At 42.2% G+C, this 16,827-nt stretch overlaps 1 protein-coding gene across 5 annotated transcripts in view; it reads right to left on the reverse strand.

Moving 5' to 3' along the window:
- The window catches only part of fcho2 (FCH and mu domain containing endocytic adaptor 2), a 42,654-nt gene continuing 25,827 nt past the window's right edge, over positions 1–16,827 (reverse strand). Inside the window, exons 13-28 of one of the 5 annotated variants that reach the window (XM_041959646.1) lie at positions 16,374–16,431; positions 16,049–16,224; positions 13,652–13,676; positions 12,270–12,309; positions 12,037–12,116; positions 9,714–9,797; positions 7,597–8,106; positions 7,099–7,214; positions 6,865–6,994; positions 5,655–5,766; positions 4,577–4,732; positions 3,682–3,814; positions 1,535–1,734; positions 1,386–1,450; positions 1,096–1,260; positions 1–484 (exon numbers count right to left, since the gene is read on the reverse strand). In XM_041959646.1, coding sequence (XP_041815580.1) covers positions 462–484; positions 1,096–1,260; positions 1,386–1,450; positions 1,535–1,734; positions 3,682–3,814; positions 4,577–4,732; positions 5,655–5,766; positions 6,865–6,994; positions 7,099–7,214; positions 7,597–8,106; positions 9,714–9,797; positions 12,037–12,116; positions 12,270–12,309; positions 13,652–13,676; positions 16,049–16,224; positions 16,374–16,431 — 2,073 coding nt within the window. In that variant the 3' untranslated portion in view covers positions 1–461. The other 4 variants (XM_041959643.1, XM_041959642.1, XM_041959644.1 and 1 more) reach the window with 4 other exon arrangements.

Here is a 16,827-nt window from a genome sequence, read left to right on the forward strand (position 1 = left end):
TCGGAGCAGAAGATTCAGTGTTAATATTTACAGTTCGGAGGAGAAACTTTTTCTTCTCTTGCGCTCAGAAACGTTTTTTTTTTTGTATTCCTCAGAGGCTCTTGAAAAATGAATATAAGGAAAAAGAGCATCTGAAAGATTGTTAGTGCACTTTTTTCTTTTTTATGATTTCAAATACAATATAGATTTATATCTAATCCATAAATTGTTTCTGACTATACAAAAGTGAACTGATCAGAAAGCATTATTAAACTTCATATCTACACATTTCCTGAAAGCTCATCTTTTTTCTTTTTTTTTTAAACAGTGTTCGATACTCAGTGCTGTTTTATTGTAGTGAGATTCTCGCCTCCTGGGCAAAAGCCTGACTGTGCTCAGATGGATCCAGAGGTTCAGGAAGCCTCGCAATGTTGCGTCAAGCCAGATCCTTTTTGTGTTGAGAACCAGAGTGGTGGGTCACCTCAGCAATCTGCCATATAACGTCCTGCAGAGAAGAACAGAGGATGTGCAGTGTGAGTTGTTGGTACATTAAAGGCTGCAGCCTTTGTCAGATATCAGGGAAGCAGCTCGCTGAATATTTTCATAAGAAAGCTAAAAACTTATCACTTTTGTCGTACTAACTAGCTACTGGTTCCTGATGCAGGTATGAAATTTTTGTGCTTTGCCTCACGCTTATGCGCCACTGCACTGCTTGTCTTCAGGTCAATTTTGACCCGTTTTCAAGTGTTTGCATATCATATAGTAGATGGGAAGACAATACGAGGGTTAAAATGTATTTTACTTGATTTTATGCATTCTATGCAATCTATTTTTACGTGTATTTTATTCTGTGGTTTTATGCAATGTCTTTATTTTCATTATCATTATCAAGTGGGTTTTATTCTCCATCTTATTTTACATTCATTTCTTTTCTGTTTTTATGTCCATTCTGTCTTTTCTATGTAAAGCTCTCACTTGGTGCATGTGATTTCTTTCTTTAAAAGCACTTTGAGCTGCAATTCCTGGATGAAAAGTGCTATACAAATAGTTTATTAGTAGTAGTAGTAGTAGAAGATATACCAGTATCAGGTATGTATGGATGTACTGCTTACATACCTGTGGCAAATCTCTTCTTGCTGAGAGAAAGTCTGTATCCAGTCCCCTGCAGGTCCATGTCCACTCCTGACAGGGTGCTCCCCTCATTCATAAACTGCACTGCCAGTGTCGACGGGTTCGAGGGTCCGTTTGACAGCTCAAACTTGGCCCTCAGGGACCCGGCGCCTGGGGGTCAAACGAACAAACAAACACACTCACTCGCCAGCAACTGATCCAGCTAACTTCCTGACACGTTCTCCACGAGCAGGATTCTGAACAAGCTGACTCCTAATGCGAAAAAGATAATTTACCTTCATTTTCAGACTTTTCTGAGATGTCACTCAGCTTCCACAGACATTTATTCTGTTCCGAATTCCTAAAACAACAAAGAAATAACACCTTTAGCTGCATCTGTTCAACTCGACACTTTTTGTTCTCCTGCTGGTGCATCACATCTTACCAGATGGAGTTGGGCAGAGACTGCATGCTGGTAACTCCTCCGTCAACAGGCACTAAGATCTGCACGTTGGTGAGTGGACCAGGGATCGCCATGGACTCCGGGTTGTATCGGTAGTCTACCCGCAGGTCTGATGTGCTCGGCGTACACTTCCAGTATACGGTCAGGTTGAGAGGAGTGGAATGGATCCCATCAGACATCACCTGAACACAGCAGAAGAGTGGAAAAGTCCAGTTTTAAATATGAATAAAGCTGCTTTGAGTTCCCTTTGAGACCACGTTTCAAGCACAATACAGAAGTCTGACTCTCAACTTAGACGGTCAATTGCAATATAGTTTTGCCACAAACATACTTAGTCGGTTTGCTGAAAGCGCAAATGCAAGCTACAAACAGAACTAATGTTCCTCCAAAGCTTCACGGAAAGCTCAAAGCCAAAACAAAAACTAATTCCTCTTCCATCAACAAAAAGTACTTTGTTGATCTGACTCAGCCAGTTCACGGATTGTTTGTTTTACACCTCGGTGAGCTTTTATTTCATTATATTCCTAGATTTCTTGAGCCACCGCATGTAAACTAAAACTTCTATTTGTCAAGAGAACTCCAAAAAAGTGGGGCCTGATTATGGGGTGGCAGGACGGCCTTTGGTGGTTTGTGAGGTTGTGTGCAAACCGGAGGGCCAAGGCTTGATGCTTGATGACAGTGTGGCCGAACCAGCTGAGGAATCCTTCAACAAAATATTTAACCCTTACCTACTCTGGGGCTGCAGTATCTGCTGGCTGGTGAACAACACGAGAAATTTGATATAGTGGAAAAATGAAAAATCGTGCATGAATAGATATCAGTGACCAGTTTTTCTGAGAAAGTTTGAGTGGCAGGTGGCAGATCAAAAACTCTTTGACAGCAAGCAAACCAAGAATCCTGCACACTGTCCATCACTTGTTCATATAGACAAACAAACAGCACCATACTTAAGGCCCCATGCTTTCCTGTGTAGAAAAACACAGAAAAAATGTGTTCTTAAATCCAGGAACTGCCAAAATGCAGGGTTTTCGCTACCATTAGAAGTGTTTTTTCACAGCGCATGATCAGAACAAGAAGAAACTCTGCTGCCATGTTTTGGTGTCACACACACAGTCATGTAGAAGACAGAGGCAGCGCGCCAGCAAGAGCTCATCACTCCAACAAACTCTCAGAAGTGCAACCACATCAGCAGACGCGAGACGTTCATTGAAGACTGCGTGGCTGCATGCAAGGATCACATATTCTGATGGTATAACATGAAAAAGCTGCGTCTGCTTCTGCCAAAGGCTTGTAAAGAAGGAGGGGTGCTGCCTGAATGCGAGAATGGCCTCTGTCACACCTACACCGCCCGCTGTGTTTGAGCTGGTTATGGAGGCTGTCTGTTGTGTCACATCAAATTCATTGATATTAATTAAATTCTGAATATTTCCTTAGTGATTTATTGAGCTTTTAGTCATCCACCACATGTTTTGATGCTCTCTCTGACGACAAAATGGAGTTCATAGGGCGCTACATACATGTAAAGGCTAATGGCTCTCAGCCAGGGAAAACACAGCCAATCAGAGGTCAACGAGCTCTTCACACATACAAACAAACATGATACTTAGCTTTTCTAATTGTGACCACGCAATTAAGAAAATGCACCAGTCATGTCAGAGCTTGCTGGTCTCCTCTGATTGGCAGGTTCTTCCTGGTTGAGAGCCTGCAGCCTGCATGAGTGTGGTGCTGCCAATTTGGATTTTATAGGTCAAGCTTTCAAAATACAGATTTTAATGCACAAGGAAATAGAATAATAAACCAATGCAATAATGTAAATAAGCCAGTTTGAAGCTATAAAACAAGCTTTTTTGGTTTGTTTTGAAGATGATTCTATCTTGAGGTGGCATGTCACGTGTGAGGCTTAAAGTTTATAGCTGTGATCAAGGTTTGAACCAGACTGTCACAAGGCTTTAGAGAAGTAAATTCAATTATAAAGACATATATTATTTAATATTATGCCATTCACATTCATCTCTGCTTCTTTCTCAGACGTGTCCGCAGGGTGGGGCACTTCAGGAAATCTGATTCCATTCTTTAACAACAGTTATTTTATCTGGGTTAGGTTCTAGGCTCGACGCTGGCTCACTGACCTGGTATTTTAGGATGTCCACATTGTAGTAGGAAGCTGAAGGATTCTGATCGGAGGCTTTTCTGAGGTAGGACGTCAGTGCTTGCATGTTGAACCAGAAGTCCTTGGAATTAGAGTCACTTTGAGAAGGATCACTAGATAAAAGACAGTCAGAAAGACACACACACACACAAACACAAGGAATAATCAGAGGCTCAATTATTCATTGCTCTTCTTGGCTTTGTGTGTAAAGCTCCAATAGCTTGGAAAAAACGAGCCTGTTGTATCCAACCAGCTACTAAATCATGAATTCCATTTGATTCAATTAGTACAGGCCTGTGGTCTTCATGGATAACTGAGAGGAAGCAGAGCAAGACACATTTAAAAAAAAAAAAAGATGTTATTTTTCTTCACTTTTTGAAAAAAACGATATGAGCTGGTCACATCAAATCTGTTTGAAAAAGTCGCAGTTTTAAAATAGAACCAGAGCTTTTCGTGGCATTTTGAACTTGCACTGCATGTGAGGTAAAAATATAGATTAATATAAAGCACATTCACATTGAACAGGTTTGTCTGGGACTGAAGAGGTGAGAGGTAAAATAATGTATGTTGAATGAAGCAGCTGTTATATGAAGTGTGCTGCTCTTTGCTGTTTTAGGGCGTGAAGTGTTGCAGAAGAGACATGGGCTGCTGAGAACCTGGCTGTTAAAGTCTGGTGGAAAATACTTCCCTGACAGCTTAATGATAGGTTTATGTCAGATTACTAATTGAATTTCCTCTCACTGACGCAGACTACATTTCCTCGGCCCCGACTCGTATCATCGAGCCCAAACCCCTCTTTCTCTCAGCCGCGACTCTGACGAGTTATCAGCTCATCAGCTAAGTTTGTACTTAACCGTTTCGTGAGGACGCCTCACCTGTACAGTAGCTGCTGGTTGGGCAGGATCTGCTCCAACCTGCTGGTGTTCTTCAGTTTGAAGGTGAGCACGGCCGGGGAGGGGTTGGTGGTGAACACCTTGATGATGCCCATGGGGAACGACAAGGTCATCTCTCCTGTGATCTTCACAATGCACCTGTGGAATGTAGCCACATGAATCCATCTGAGATCTGTTGATTATTCTCTCCAATTAATTGTTAAATGTTATCAAATGTCAGAATGAATTTCCCAGCGCTGAAGTTGACATCTTCACATCACTTGTATTGTCTGACCACTACTCTGTAATAACTAGTGATACAAAATAGAGAAACATATAAAATCCTCACTTTTAAGAAGCTGCAGTCAGATACTTTTGAAAAATGACAACGTTTTGCTCAACTAATCCTTTTATCACTCAGTAAAAAGCTACATTGGACATATCTGTTCTAATTATGGTTTGTAGTTTAGCCCACTAACCCACTTTTTATATAAAGATCTACCCAAGGCCCTTTTTAGAGTAGATATTGAAGGTGTTGGCTTTAGGTCACAGGTGTAAGACATCTCCATCTGCACTTTTCTTAGATTAACATCTATATGCTTCTATAGCTTAATATAGATCTGAACAAGTTTTGGGGAGTCCTCCCTCAGTTGCGGTCGGCCTATGCTGCGGCGGTAACGGCCCACAGCGGGTCTCAACCTGCATTGCTTATGAAATGTTCCATTTGCTAATCCCTGCAAAAATAAGCCTTTTGCACAGCAGCAATTTAGCGGCAGTTAACCAATAAAAGGCTGTATGTTTTCTCTGCCCCAGACTATAATCTGCCCCATGTAGGTTATCCACCCTGAAAGAATGGTGTCAGACTAATGCAAAACATTCCACACATGCAGAGCGAGACGGAGATACACTGTGCAGAATGTACAACCAAAGGGCTGCTGAGGAGGGACCGTTACGACAGCACATACTGAGTAGCTCATAACGTTATATGTGCCGTAGTAAAAGTTCAAATATGGACAAAAATGTGTATGCGTGCAGGTCCATGTCCGGGCCTTTGAGCAGCAAAAGGTCATGTGAGACTCACTTAGTGGGATCAGCTCCTTTGAAGTAAGCATTAACCGACTCTGTGAAGGCCACGGCAATGGGCAAGGCATCTTGGGATGCCAGGGTCACAGGGCTGGGACCTCGAGACGTCCCTGAGAATGAGAAAGGCACAGAGTTTGAGGTCTGTTGACTCAGCTGCAGATCAGACTTCTGTAAGAGCCGGGTCCAAAGCTCACATCAGAATCAGGATTTGATCATGCAGATATGCATTATATAATATACAGTATTTGTATTACTGCATTTCATGAAGTCAGTCAGGCATACATTGCAAATCAGTACATTCAGTTATTTTTCACATGGACAGAAATAAGGTACGTTCAGAATAGATCATGCTACAGCTGCTTTAGTTTAAATTAAGTACTATTAGATGCACAGAGTGACCTCGGACGGCATATTAAAACTCAAGTCAACAAAAGACGCTTGTGTCACATCATCCATCGCCTCATGAATTTAACAAACAAATCTTTATCATGTTAGGAGTTGCTGACAGTCAGACAAATGTGAGAAACGGTAAACATGGAAGACAGAGAAATGCAATCACTGCAAAGCAAGAGATCCAGTCGTCCATCCAGCCCGTCCAGCGGACTGGTGTTAGTTTTAGTTAAATACAGAGGAGAGTCCTCTTGTATGAACTTCCAACCGTACCTGCTGGAGTTTCACAGCGCTTCTCAAAGGTAGGCAGCTTCGCTATGAACACATCATCCTCTTTACGCCAAATTAAAAGCCATAAAGAAGAAAAGAGGAGGTAAACAAACCCAGAGAGCACAATGTGAGGAGAGATGGTGGCAGGTGAGCCCTAACTCGATGAACGAACAGCTAACAGGCCCCAACAATGACAATGTGAGCATCAGTGAAATGTGTGCAGAGTGGAGATGATTGACTGTAAGCACCACAGACAGGAGTGTCTCTTAGGGAAACACGAGTTTGGAAAGGCAGACTCACTTTGGCTTAGTGGAAAGAAAGGAGAGAGGAAGAGCAGCTCTGGCTCTGGGGAGGAGAGGGGGTGAGCAAAGGTGTGCTCAGCTCCTGTGAGGAGAGGAGTCAAGGAGGGAAGGAAGGAAGGAGAGAGGAGTGAGAAAAGCACATTGTGTTGCAGAGACAAAAGATAGGTGGCAGGCTGGTGAGGAGCTGAAGAAGAGGAGACTAAATAGGCAAAGAAAAAGGAGACTGTGTGCATGGAGGAAGCTTACCAACAGTGGGGGTGTTGCCAGCACTGAGTGAGGCATTCGAGGACAAGGAGGAGGAGCTCTCCGCCCGGGCGAGTGGTGCAGTAGGAGGAGGGCTGGCGTTAGATATCTTGGGTGGGCTGAACGGCCGTACCTGAGTGAAGGGAGTCCATCAAATCGGATGGTATTACGTGTCAGAATGGAATTTTAACAGCAGTCAATGTGGGGGTGCACACACTGTACAGGACAATTACTCACAATTTCATTGATTCCTGTGAGTTTTCCAGTGGGGAGTTTGGGCCTGGAGGAGGGTCGCGGTGGGGGCACCAGGGCTCCAGCTGTCAGTGGGGTTGTGGGTCGGTTTGGTACTGGCACTGCACAGAGAAACACATGCAAGTTTTACTGGTTAGCGGAAGCTCAACAGCTTGGAAATCTGGCACGAATAAACGTGTATACAGGTGTTGCTTCATTCAAGTGGATGCAAAACCATCATGCATCAAGACCCAACGCATGTTTACAGACATGAAAATCATACAAAAACACGTTCCAAAAACAATTTCACAAAAAGAAACTCAAACCAGGCTGTGAGTTAAAAAGAATCTGTAAAATAAAATCATGAAAAAGCAACAGAAACCACTCCAAAAAAATATGCAATTAGAAACCTCAAATACGAAACAAAAGCACCATATGAAAATATAAAACTAAAACTCCAAACCTCAGCCATCAGAATGTCTCAATCATCAGTGATAATGTTACCATTAAATGTTTTGCTTGATGGAGCTGCTGCCATCGCCCTATCTGTAATCCCAGAGAAGACATCAGAGAAACCGGGGTTGCCGTCCTCTCTGCCGCCCGCCGCTTTGCAGTTGCCGTCAGCAGAGTCATCAGAGAGGAAGCGGCTTGACCTGCCGGCGCCGGACGGAGGCCTCTGGAGCTCCTTGGCAGACGGCCCTGAGCCCTGACGGCGAGGTGGAGCGAAATTATCACTGAAGGCGATCCACTGGCTCTGGGACCAGGACAGGGAGGAGAAGGCGTCGACGCTCTTTGGAGGGCTGGCGGCAGCCGGGCTTTTGATGGGGTCGACCGGCTCAGTCGGCAGGGTGATGGGGGCGCTCTGGGCCCTCGCCGGTACGGGCTTGAGTGCTTGGAAAGGGTCTTCTGGTGAGTCCCAGGGGGAGGATGCAGATGAAGAGAAAGAGGAGACATCTTTGGACTGTTGGCTCTCTGCCAGGGGAGGCGAACACTCCCGTTGTGTCACCGTCTCAGCTGAAGGGGGCGATGTTATGGACAGAGGCGATAAACATGACAAAGTATAGAAGGCAAATCAGACTTTAGTAAGAAAACTGTGAATGACCCCTCAACAGCTGGCCTCATTATTATCATTATCTCAGAATTAAAGCTTATTTATTGTGAAGAAGCTGACGTCATTACTACTTCGTTCATTACTGTAAATAATAATAAAACTGTAAAAAAAAAGAGAAATTCAACACTAGAATAGCAGACACTTTTATTGCTTCGTTGCTACTACCAGGAAACATATGAAAAAACACTTTGGATTGGATTTAAATGCCTCTCTGTTGTATATTAGGATGCATGCTAGCTGCAGTAAAGCATAGCCGTGGTCCCAAATATAAAAATACACCTGAGGCAAAAGAGAGAAGCTGGCGTAAGCAATCACACAGCGGCGTCACATCTCTGCATTGTCCTCATATAACTTCACTTGCTGCTTTCTAACACAGTTGCTTACACTGCTGAGCAGGCGGTTTGAAGCCAGATGGGTCAATCATCTGTTTAGCCATGATACTGATTAGCTTTAGATCACGGGTGTTAAAAGCTAGAGATGTGTCACTGAGTAAATGAGTGACCTGCATTCGCGCACTCAACCCTGCATCATATAAGGACGAAGGTGAATGAGGCTCTATGATGACTCAGAGAATTTCTGTACCAAACATGGAGCCTTTAGAACAAACTTTTAACTGTTGCTCTAATCCACCAAGGCGAGCATTGGTACAAAGGTGGGTCATATAAGGTTGCATATAAATTCGTTAAATGCATGTTTATACTATGTATATACGCACTGTACTGTGTTTGTGTTCATTTGAGATCAGTGTTCATCTTTGTTGATGCAGTTCACCTGTGTTCGCCGCGTGTTGTCCTGAATTTCCAGGTTCACAACAACACAAGCTAAACACATTAGACGAATCAAATCATTCTGCAGGTTTTTTTTATATCAGTGGAGCATCAGTTTGAACTGATTTGGCCTGTTTGGATCTCTTATAGCATTCAGAAAGACACACATTTCATTGCTGATTGCTTTTTATAGCTGCCAAAATCTGCTAACTGGCATTCAACCAAATTTGAAACACCTCTGCTATTCAAGTTTATGTCTTTTCGCTGTGTGTAGCCGCTTTCACTGTTTCACACAGAGTATGAGTTTGGACTTATGGGTTATGTTTTATAGCCACACACCTCAGAATATAGAAGCAGCAGTGGTTAGATTTTATCTAAGATTTGTAATTGCTTGAAATGAGTTAAACTTATATACACATTGTTTAATCTTAAGTTACTGACTGTTACTTAATTTTTTTTACTACACAATTTTCCTACTTTAACATTAAAAGGGAGAAAGTGCATCTACTGTAGGCCACCATGATCTTGAAACACACTCTGTGTAACCATATCCTTACAGAAATACTATAATAATATATATAGAAAAATGCATCCTGACCCAGATTTTAGAAGTTTATATTAAACAGAAACAAAAACTGAACATAAATACCATGCAAAAGAGTAGTTGGTGAATGCTTCAACTTCTTCAAAACAGGTTTTCCTTTAAATTGCTGAGTGATTCGCCGGGCGCACACACATTTTACCTGATGCCTCTGGCAGAAAGACGTCTGAGTCATTCATCAGAAAAGATGGAGATGGAGGGATTGAAAGGAAGATAGAGGCAAGGTCTAACAAGAGAAGTTAAATAAATGAATCAAAACAATACAACATGAAACAATTTAAAACACTGCAATGAAACAAAAAGCAAAGTAAAGAAAAAAACAATGTGTAAAACAGAAGAAAATGTCCAAAAGATTTGAAAAAGAACACAAAATAAAAACATGACATTATAATAATTGTAATAAATGAAAGAAATCCATACATTGTTTACAATTTCTGCCTCATCCAGTGAGAGTTTAATCTTTTAATGCCTCAGAGACTTGTTTAATGTGTCATGTGTGCATTTAGAGCTGCTAATACTGCCGCACTGTACACAGAGAGATTTAAAAGCCTGTAAAGACCGACTTAATTCCCATCACCGTATCTTAATCAGGGCACTCTGCGATGCTCTTTTGACTTTTAAGCCGAGACCTTTGACAGTAACGAGGCACTGTTTGACAACATACGTGCCAGTGGGCTTTATAGCCGACCCTCTGACCTCGACTAGGTGCCAATTAACTGTGGATTACGCTTAACCTAGGCAATGGGTCAGCGCTAATGTCACTCTGTTTAAACACTTTGTGTCCTGCACGTAAAGCCATGAGAATCACACTGCCAACTCTGTGTGTTTCAAAAAGCCTGAAAGTAAAACAAACACTCAAATGTCTCTGAGGGAAGTATGGCTGCAGAGACTGAAAGGAGATTTTTAACAAAAAGCAAGGCAGGTGCCGCTCACATGCTGCCACTATTTAAGCGAAGAGAAAAGGCTAGATGGAGGAGAGCTGCACAAAATAGGAATGATAAAAAGGCAAACTGGGATAAAAAAGCCTGCTGTTTTAATTACCTAAAGTCGAATATACTGCTGACCTGCAGAGGAAAGGCCTCCAACTGAGGAGCTCAGAAGAAGAAAGCGAGGAAAGGGAAGAGTCTACATAGTGCTCAGAGAGGTGGCGAGATCTAGGCGTGCAAAAAGGACTGAATCACTGGCTCAGCCGAGTGAGTAAAAACCAGAATGCTTGTAGCTCCTTAAAGTTATGACGCTTTAGATTTTCATGAAATCAGACATTTTTTTTTATGATCTACGGTGGGTAATTTTCTGCAATTCCCATTCAATGTATTTACATCCTGCCTTCAAATAGAAATCCTGAGCTCGTGGTTATGACATGGGAAATTGTGCACATGATTGAGTGCTTAAGTCATGAGAACGCGCTGCTAGGCAACAGAATCACGGATGTTCCTGTTGAAGCCACTGAGGCTAACGATTGATGAGGCTAACAAGCAGATAATGTAATGCAGGAAATGGTGACAGAAGAAAAAAAAGGTTGTTAGGAATATCAACATTTTCCTCAAGCATATTATAACACTGGGAAGAAAAATCTATACCACTGAAATTACAATATATTAACTTCTCATTCACCAAAAAATGGACTTGCGTGGCCTCCGACATGTCTGAAAACGTCGGCAAACACGTCACAACTCGAGAACTCTGAGCTTTCAGAAAGTTTCCACTTTCAGGCTTGTGAATACCACAAGAAGGCGGCGTTCATTTGGACAACATGACCCCATTTGAAGGCAGCAACATTCTGTAATTAACCCTTGTGTAGTCATTTTTAATGGGAGTGGCGGAGTCCGCCATTTGCACGCTCGCTTCAGATTATCTACCGAAGCATGAGGAAATCACAGGACGCCATGCATGCTTGTAATCCAGCAATATTTTGTCTTACTGATATCAGTCTCACCGTTTACTGTTGTTTCACCATGTTAAGTTACTGCTAATGCTAACCCAACATTTCCCGCTGCCACTCAACTGACAAAACAGTGAAGAAGTGATAGACGCAGCGTATTTTGGCCTTTTTTTAATCAGTGGATCAATTTAAATTTTTGCAAAGGAGCAATGGAACGAGAAGAATCAGCCACGGTGAGATGTTAGAGCACCCGCACACCCTCGACTTCTCGGCTAGATAACCAGTTTCTTCTACTGCGTCCTGTTGTCGAGTGAAACACTACAGCCGCCAGGTGCAGCACGAAATCAGATCGCTGTTGCATTTATTATTGTCTGACTTGATTATCAAAAACAGAGTGAGTTTGTTTGGCTGCACTATAAACAGCTGCCCCAGTCGTTCCTATTTCTGACAGACTAAAGCAGTGTAAATCCACATTTGCTGTTTCCACCAGTAACCATCAGTGTTGCCAGATCAACCAAGGCTGACATATTAAGAATTACAATTTTACAAGGAATTACACATTAAACTAGGCTTTAGGGATTACCTGTTGTTGATGACACAGAGAAAGAGGAACCTGCTGTCGGGCCGAACGGGTCCAGAGACAGAAGGTCGTTGTTGGACAGTCTGCCGGAGGACAGAGTGAGAGAGTCAAAGTTTATTACATCTCAAGCAAAAAGCATTACAAATACTAAAAACACACAAAACAGGCCATTTAAAAAGCAAAGGTACTGTGAACACGATGAAAACGGTGGCAGTCATGAGCACTTCTGTACATACTCGTATGATGTTGGCACTCTGGTTTTTGCCAGCTCATCACCTGCAGCGAGAGAAAAGCAAACAGAAAATTAGGAGCCACAGAAATGAACCGAGCGATGACAGCAAATACACTTTCAGAGCCACTCAAGAATAAAATAAAAAAAACCCAACACAGAGGTTTCCACAGACGAGTACTCACAGACATTTGCCAAGAGTCATGTTTAAACCACGTCACACCTTCAACCAGAAATATAAACTGAGGTTTCGACTCAGCAAGTGAGAACCACCATCTCCCATGAAAGGTCATAGAGACATATTTGCAGTAAGATTCAGGTGAGATATTTTTTTTATTCAATTACACAGCAACACTTTAATATCTTACCCAAATACTGCAAGAGTTAATTTTAAATGTGTTTTTAATGTGATGGTAACACTTCAGAACAGGGGATTGAGTGATTTTGCGACTAAAAATAAAATAAGCCATCGCTTTGTTATTTTATGCCCCTTTTTAAAGTGTTACGATACATTGCAAAAATCCATATAAGCAACCTGAAGCAGCACCAGTAAGAGGATACAACTGACAGGACCCGAATATAAAACCAACAAATGTAAATCCTTAAAAATGAACTGAAAGTTTGCAGCGAGAGGACACAGCGTCAGTGGTGTTAGCTCGTGTCAGCTGGCTGTGTGAAAGGCTCCGATGAGGGGACAGAGGTGAGGGCTGTGGCAGATATTTTGAGGGGAGGGGAAGGCAGGGTTGGAGGCTAATTACTGTAGTGAAAACATACTCACCAGGACCCTGAGCCTTAGAGTTTAATGTAGACACTCCTGTGATCCCTAAGCGCATGTAGAGTATACATCTATCAGTGCAATGGCTTGTGCAAATCGAGCTAAACTCTATCAGTGTTTCAGCTGCAGAATGTGAGTTTTATCACCATTTAGTTATTTACAAACACGGTATGTGAGATTATATTAATATTCTGTACTGTTCTCATGGAGCATGAGCCATAGGAGAACTACTCTTAAAGTATTTCTCAAGCACTTGGGCGAGAAATCAAACACTCACAAAACTTCCTGTCTACAAACTGTGCCAGTTTGCAGAATGGAAAAGATAATTCCTGACATGACAAAATATAAACAGCTAATTAAGCAATTAATCTTATATGTACCACGGGAGGGAAATATCCCTCAAGCTCACATTTACAGAAAGGAACGGTTATTTACTTTTTCTGTTGGGATATGTTGGTTTTGGCGAGCTTTCTGGATTTTCCCTTTTAAAGACGACCTCTTTAAAAACAACTCGCGCCAAGAAAAATGTAGTTGAGAAGCCGTACAGTCGACCCCCTTTCGCAGTCATCCAGCAACACACAGACACAGAGAGGTCAGGCAGAGAAAATACTCACTGGACTGGTTCCTCCTCATCTGTCCCTGAAAACAAAAGCAGACGTTAATTAATCAAAGCCACCCACCATGAATTTTCAACCTTCACTTGCCAGTAGTTTGCTCAATTTGTTGGAAAAAAAAAAAATCACAATTAGGATAAAACGGTCAAACAGGACACACGAAGCAGACTGCTTTTTTAAAAAAAGAAAATATTTGAAGGGTTTTTCTCAGCTTCGCTACTAGCCCTGACACCTTGAGCCTTTGAAAGTGTTAATGTATCAATATACGAGATTTCAAACTTATAAACCACAATGAAAACAGGAGGGCTGAAAACTATATTATTAATTATCCCCGGTGGCCAAGGGAATTTTCCACTTCAGAGTTAAAGACAGTAAATCACACGACTGCTCTTGACTCACACATACCAGACGTTAAACCTAGGGTGAAAAATTCAGCAGTGCAAAACCGTGCGTGGAAGCCCATACGGCGATCAGTCAGGGGCAACAGAGAGCGAGCCCCCGACACTTCACCAACTTCCTTTACAGGGCCTTTTTTTTCCCTGCACATAAATCTGCAATGTCATGCCGCGTCACACAAGACATGGAAGATACGCTCTTTGGGTCACCAACCCAATGGAAACTCAGTGCATCAATTTCAATAAAGAATTTATCTGCACAAGGAGAAACTTTGGGGGGGTTGTCAAGGGAGGCGGGGGGAGAAAAAGAAACAAAATGGGTTTAAGGAACATAGCAAAAGCGTTTAACCACCGTAGAGCTGTGAGGCCAGGCTTTAGTCCCACAGGCGCTAAGCGGCAAATGGGTTCAATTACGGCTCTTGCTGGCCACACACACACGACTTCCATTGCTATTTCAATAAAGGGAACACCGCAGAGGAGGAACTGAACAGGAGGAGAAATGAAAAAGACAGAAAAATGAGCAGCGAGGAGGGGGGAAAAAAGAAGAAGAAAATCTCTCAATAATTCACACCAGATGATGCAACGTTCGTCACCACCTTGGATGTATGTTTCAACTTTAATTCAGAAGTCTTCTGCAAATATAAAATAGGAAAAGGTGCGAAGCAGAAATGCGAACAGGCGGAGAGGAAAGAAAATGTAATGAAATGACTGTTCTGGTATTCAAATGCAAATCAGAGTCAACACACACACACACACACACAGCAGTCTGTGTTTTTTGTTTTTTTGTACTTTTAGATTGAGAAAGTAATTGTGGGTTTGAGTCTCGACAACAACCAAAACCAAACTGCAATGAACAAAGTCAAAGGTTTAAAAGAGAACATCTTTCCTCCTGAATCTTGTTGCATTAAATAGAAAAAACATCCTCTATAAACTTGTAACTTATCTTTATCATTAATTCCAAGGGTGGAAAAAAAATAAAACATTTGTAAAAACTAGGCAACTAACCCCATAAAGTATTCATAAATAACCACAACAGAGTCCTGTCTAGAACAAGTGGGCTGCAATAAAACCCAAAGAGTGAAAGCAAACAAAGAAACGAGGAGGAAGAGAAAAAAAGAGCGAGGTACAACGCAAACAGCGAGCAGAAGCAGAGGAAGAGAGAGGCTGAGGGGAGGGAGGCAGAGCCGGGGAGAAGATGCCGTGACACTCCTTTAATGTGAGGCCGGGGGAGTGCGGCGGGTGAAACCCACTAGACCCCCTTCGCGACACTGAGCGTGCCCTCTCAGCCGCTCCACAACAACATTAACAACAACAGCAGCTCAGTGCGCACACGGCTCATGTTTGCACACAAGCAGTGGTGGTTTGAAATTTTAATGGCGGCGGCTATTTTCACAGAGCGGCGGAGAGTGATTCAGAGATTGAGTGATGGCGAGGGACAAGGAGCTGAATGAAGGGCTCCATGACTGAGGTCGCGGATCAGACTGGGTTCTCTGTGTGTGCGTGTCGGCCGGCCAGCGCTGCAAAGATTTCCCTTAAGTGCCTACAAGGAGGGCGGCGTGCGTGTGTGTGAGTCTGCAGTGAAGGCCGACAACATCAGATGCTTAACTCAGAAATGATCGTTTCTGAGCTCTTGATATTTTTCTACAAGAAAAAAAAAAAGTTGTTCGACATGAAAGAGTAAAAACTAAACATGAAATCTGCGCAAACAGGCACCTTAGTGAATCAGAAGCCAATCTGGCGCATGAACTAAGTTAGACAGAACGCATACGGCTTTCCAATATAAATAAAAGGAGCCTCAAGAAAGAGTGACTAATGGTGAGCATCTACCGGAGGGATAGCACGGTTAAATGGCGCTCCCATCTACCCTGACGGAGGTTACATATTCTGCTGTTGCCCTCTAGTGTTGCAGAGGCAGATCAGGTTTCTGCTGCAGCACAGCAGCACAGCAACAGGTCTGAGTTTGAGTTTTTTAGTGTTTGGTGTGCACGTAAAGAAGCTGTACCGAGGTCGAGGGCGACAGGATGATGTTTCCAATGGAGGCTTTAAGCTCGTCGATGGTGGCTCGGCTCTGATGCGTGCCGTTGTTTGGCTGAACGGGCTTGATTTCTACGTGGAACTTCCTGGGCTCATCTTCGTCCTCGGAGTCGCTGGACGAATAGAAGGAATTCTCTTTGGCATGTGAGCACACGAAAAAGTCAAGGAGACAACGACAACAGGCACAGATCGTCCGCAGGTGTGAACAGAAAAACAAGAAGCAACAACTCCTTGATGATGAGCAGGACTGAGCCCGCGAGTGTAAACAGCATCAAGGCAAATGAAAAGGATATCGTTTTCATTTACTTCTGGTCTGATACAGAAGCCCTCTGCATCAACTTGGGGGACATTCTACAAAACACAAACAGAAAAAAGTTAAAATCAGGCTCTGTTGAACTATTTAATTAAAAAAAAAGTAAAAATAAATGTAGTTATTATAATTAATATAAATGTAAATGCATATCAAAGCAGCTAAATGACACTCACTATGTATTTATCATTCTTGTTGTCTTAGGAAGGATTTATTTCACTCTCAAATTACATTTAAAATGACATTTTCAATCACATTTTAGGCACTAAATTATCTAAAAACTAATATTAGAAATATAGAATTTAAAATACTGTTAATAATTAACTTATTAGTTAATTGACTAGTGCATGTTTAATGGATTCAATTATATTTTTTCTCTTTACACTCAATTTTAACAAAGTCAAAAGTTTAAATTTAAAGGAAGTTTTATTTTTTTT

Source organism: Chelmon rostratus, chromosome 19, assembly GCF_017976325.1.
Source record: "Chelmon rostratus isolate fCheRos1 chromosome 19, fCheRos1.pri, whole genome shotgun sequence".
Taxonomy (NCBI): domain Eukaryota; kingdom Metazoa; phylum Chordata; class Actinopteri; order Chaetodontiformes; family Chaetodontidae; genus Chelmon; species Chelmon rostratus.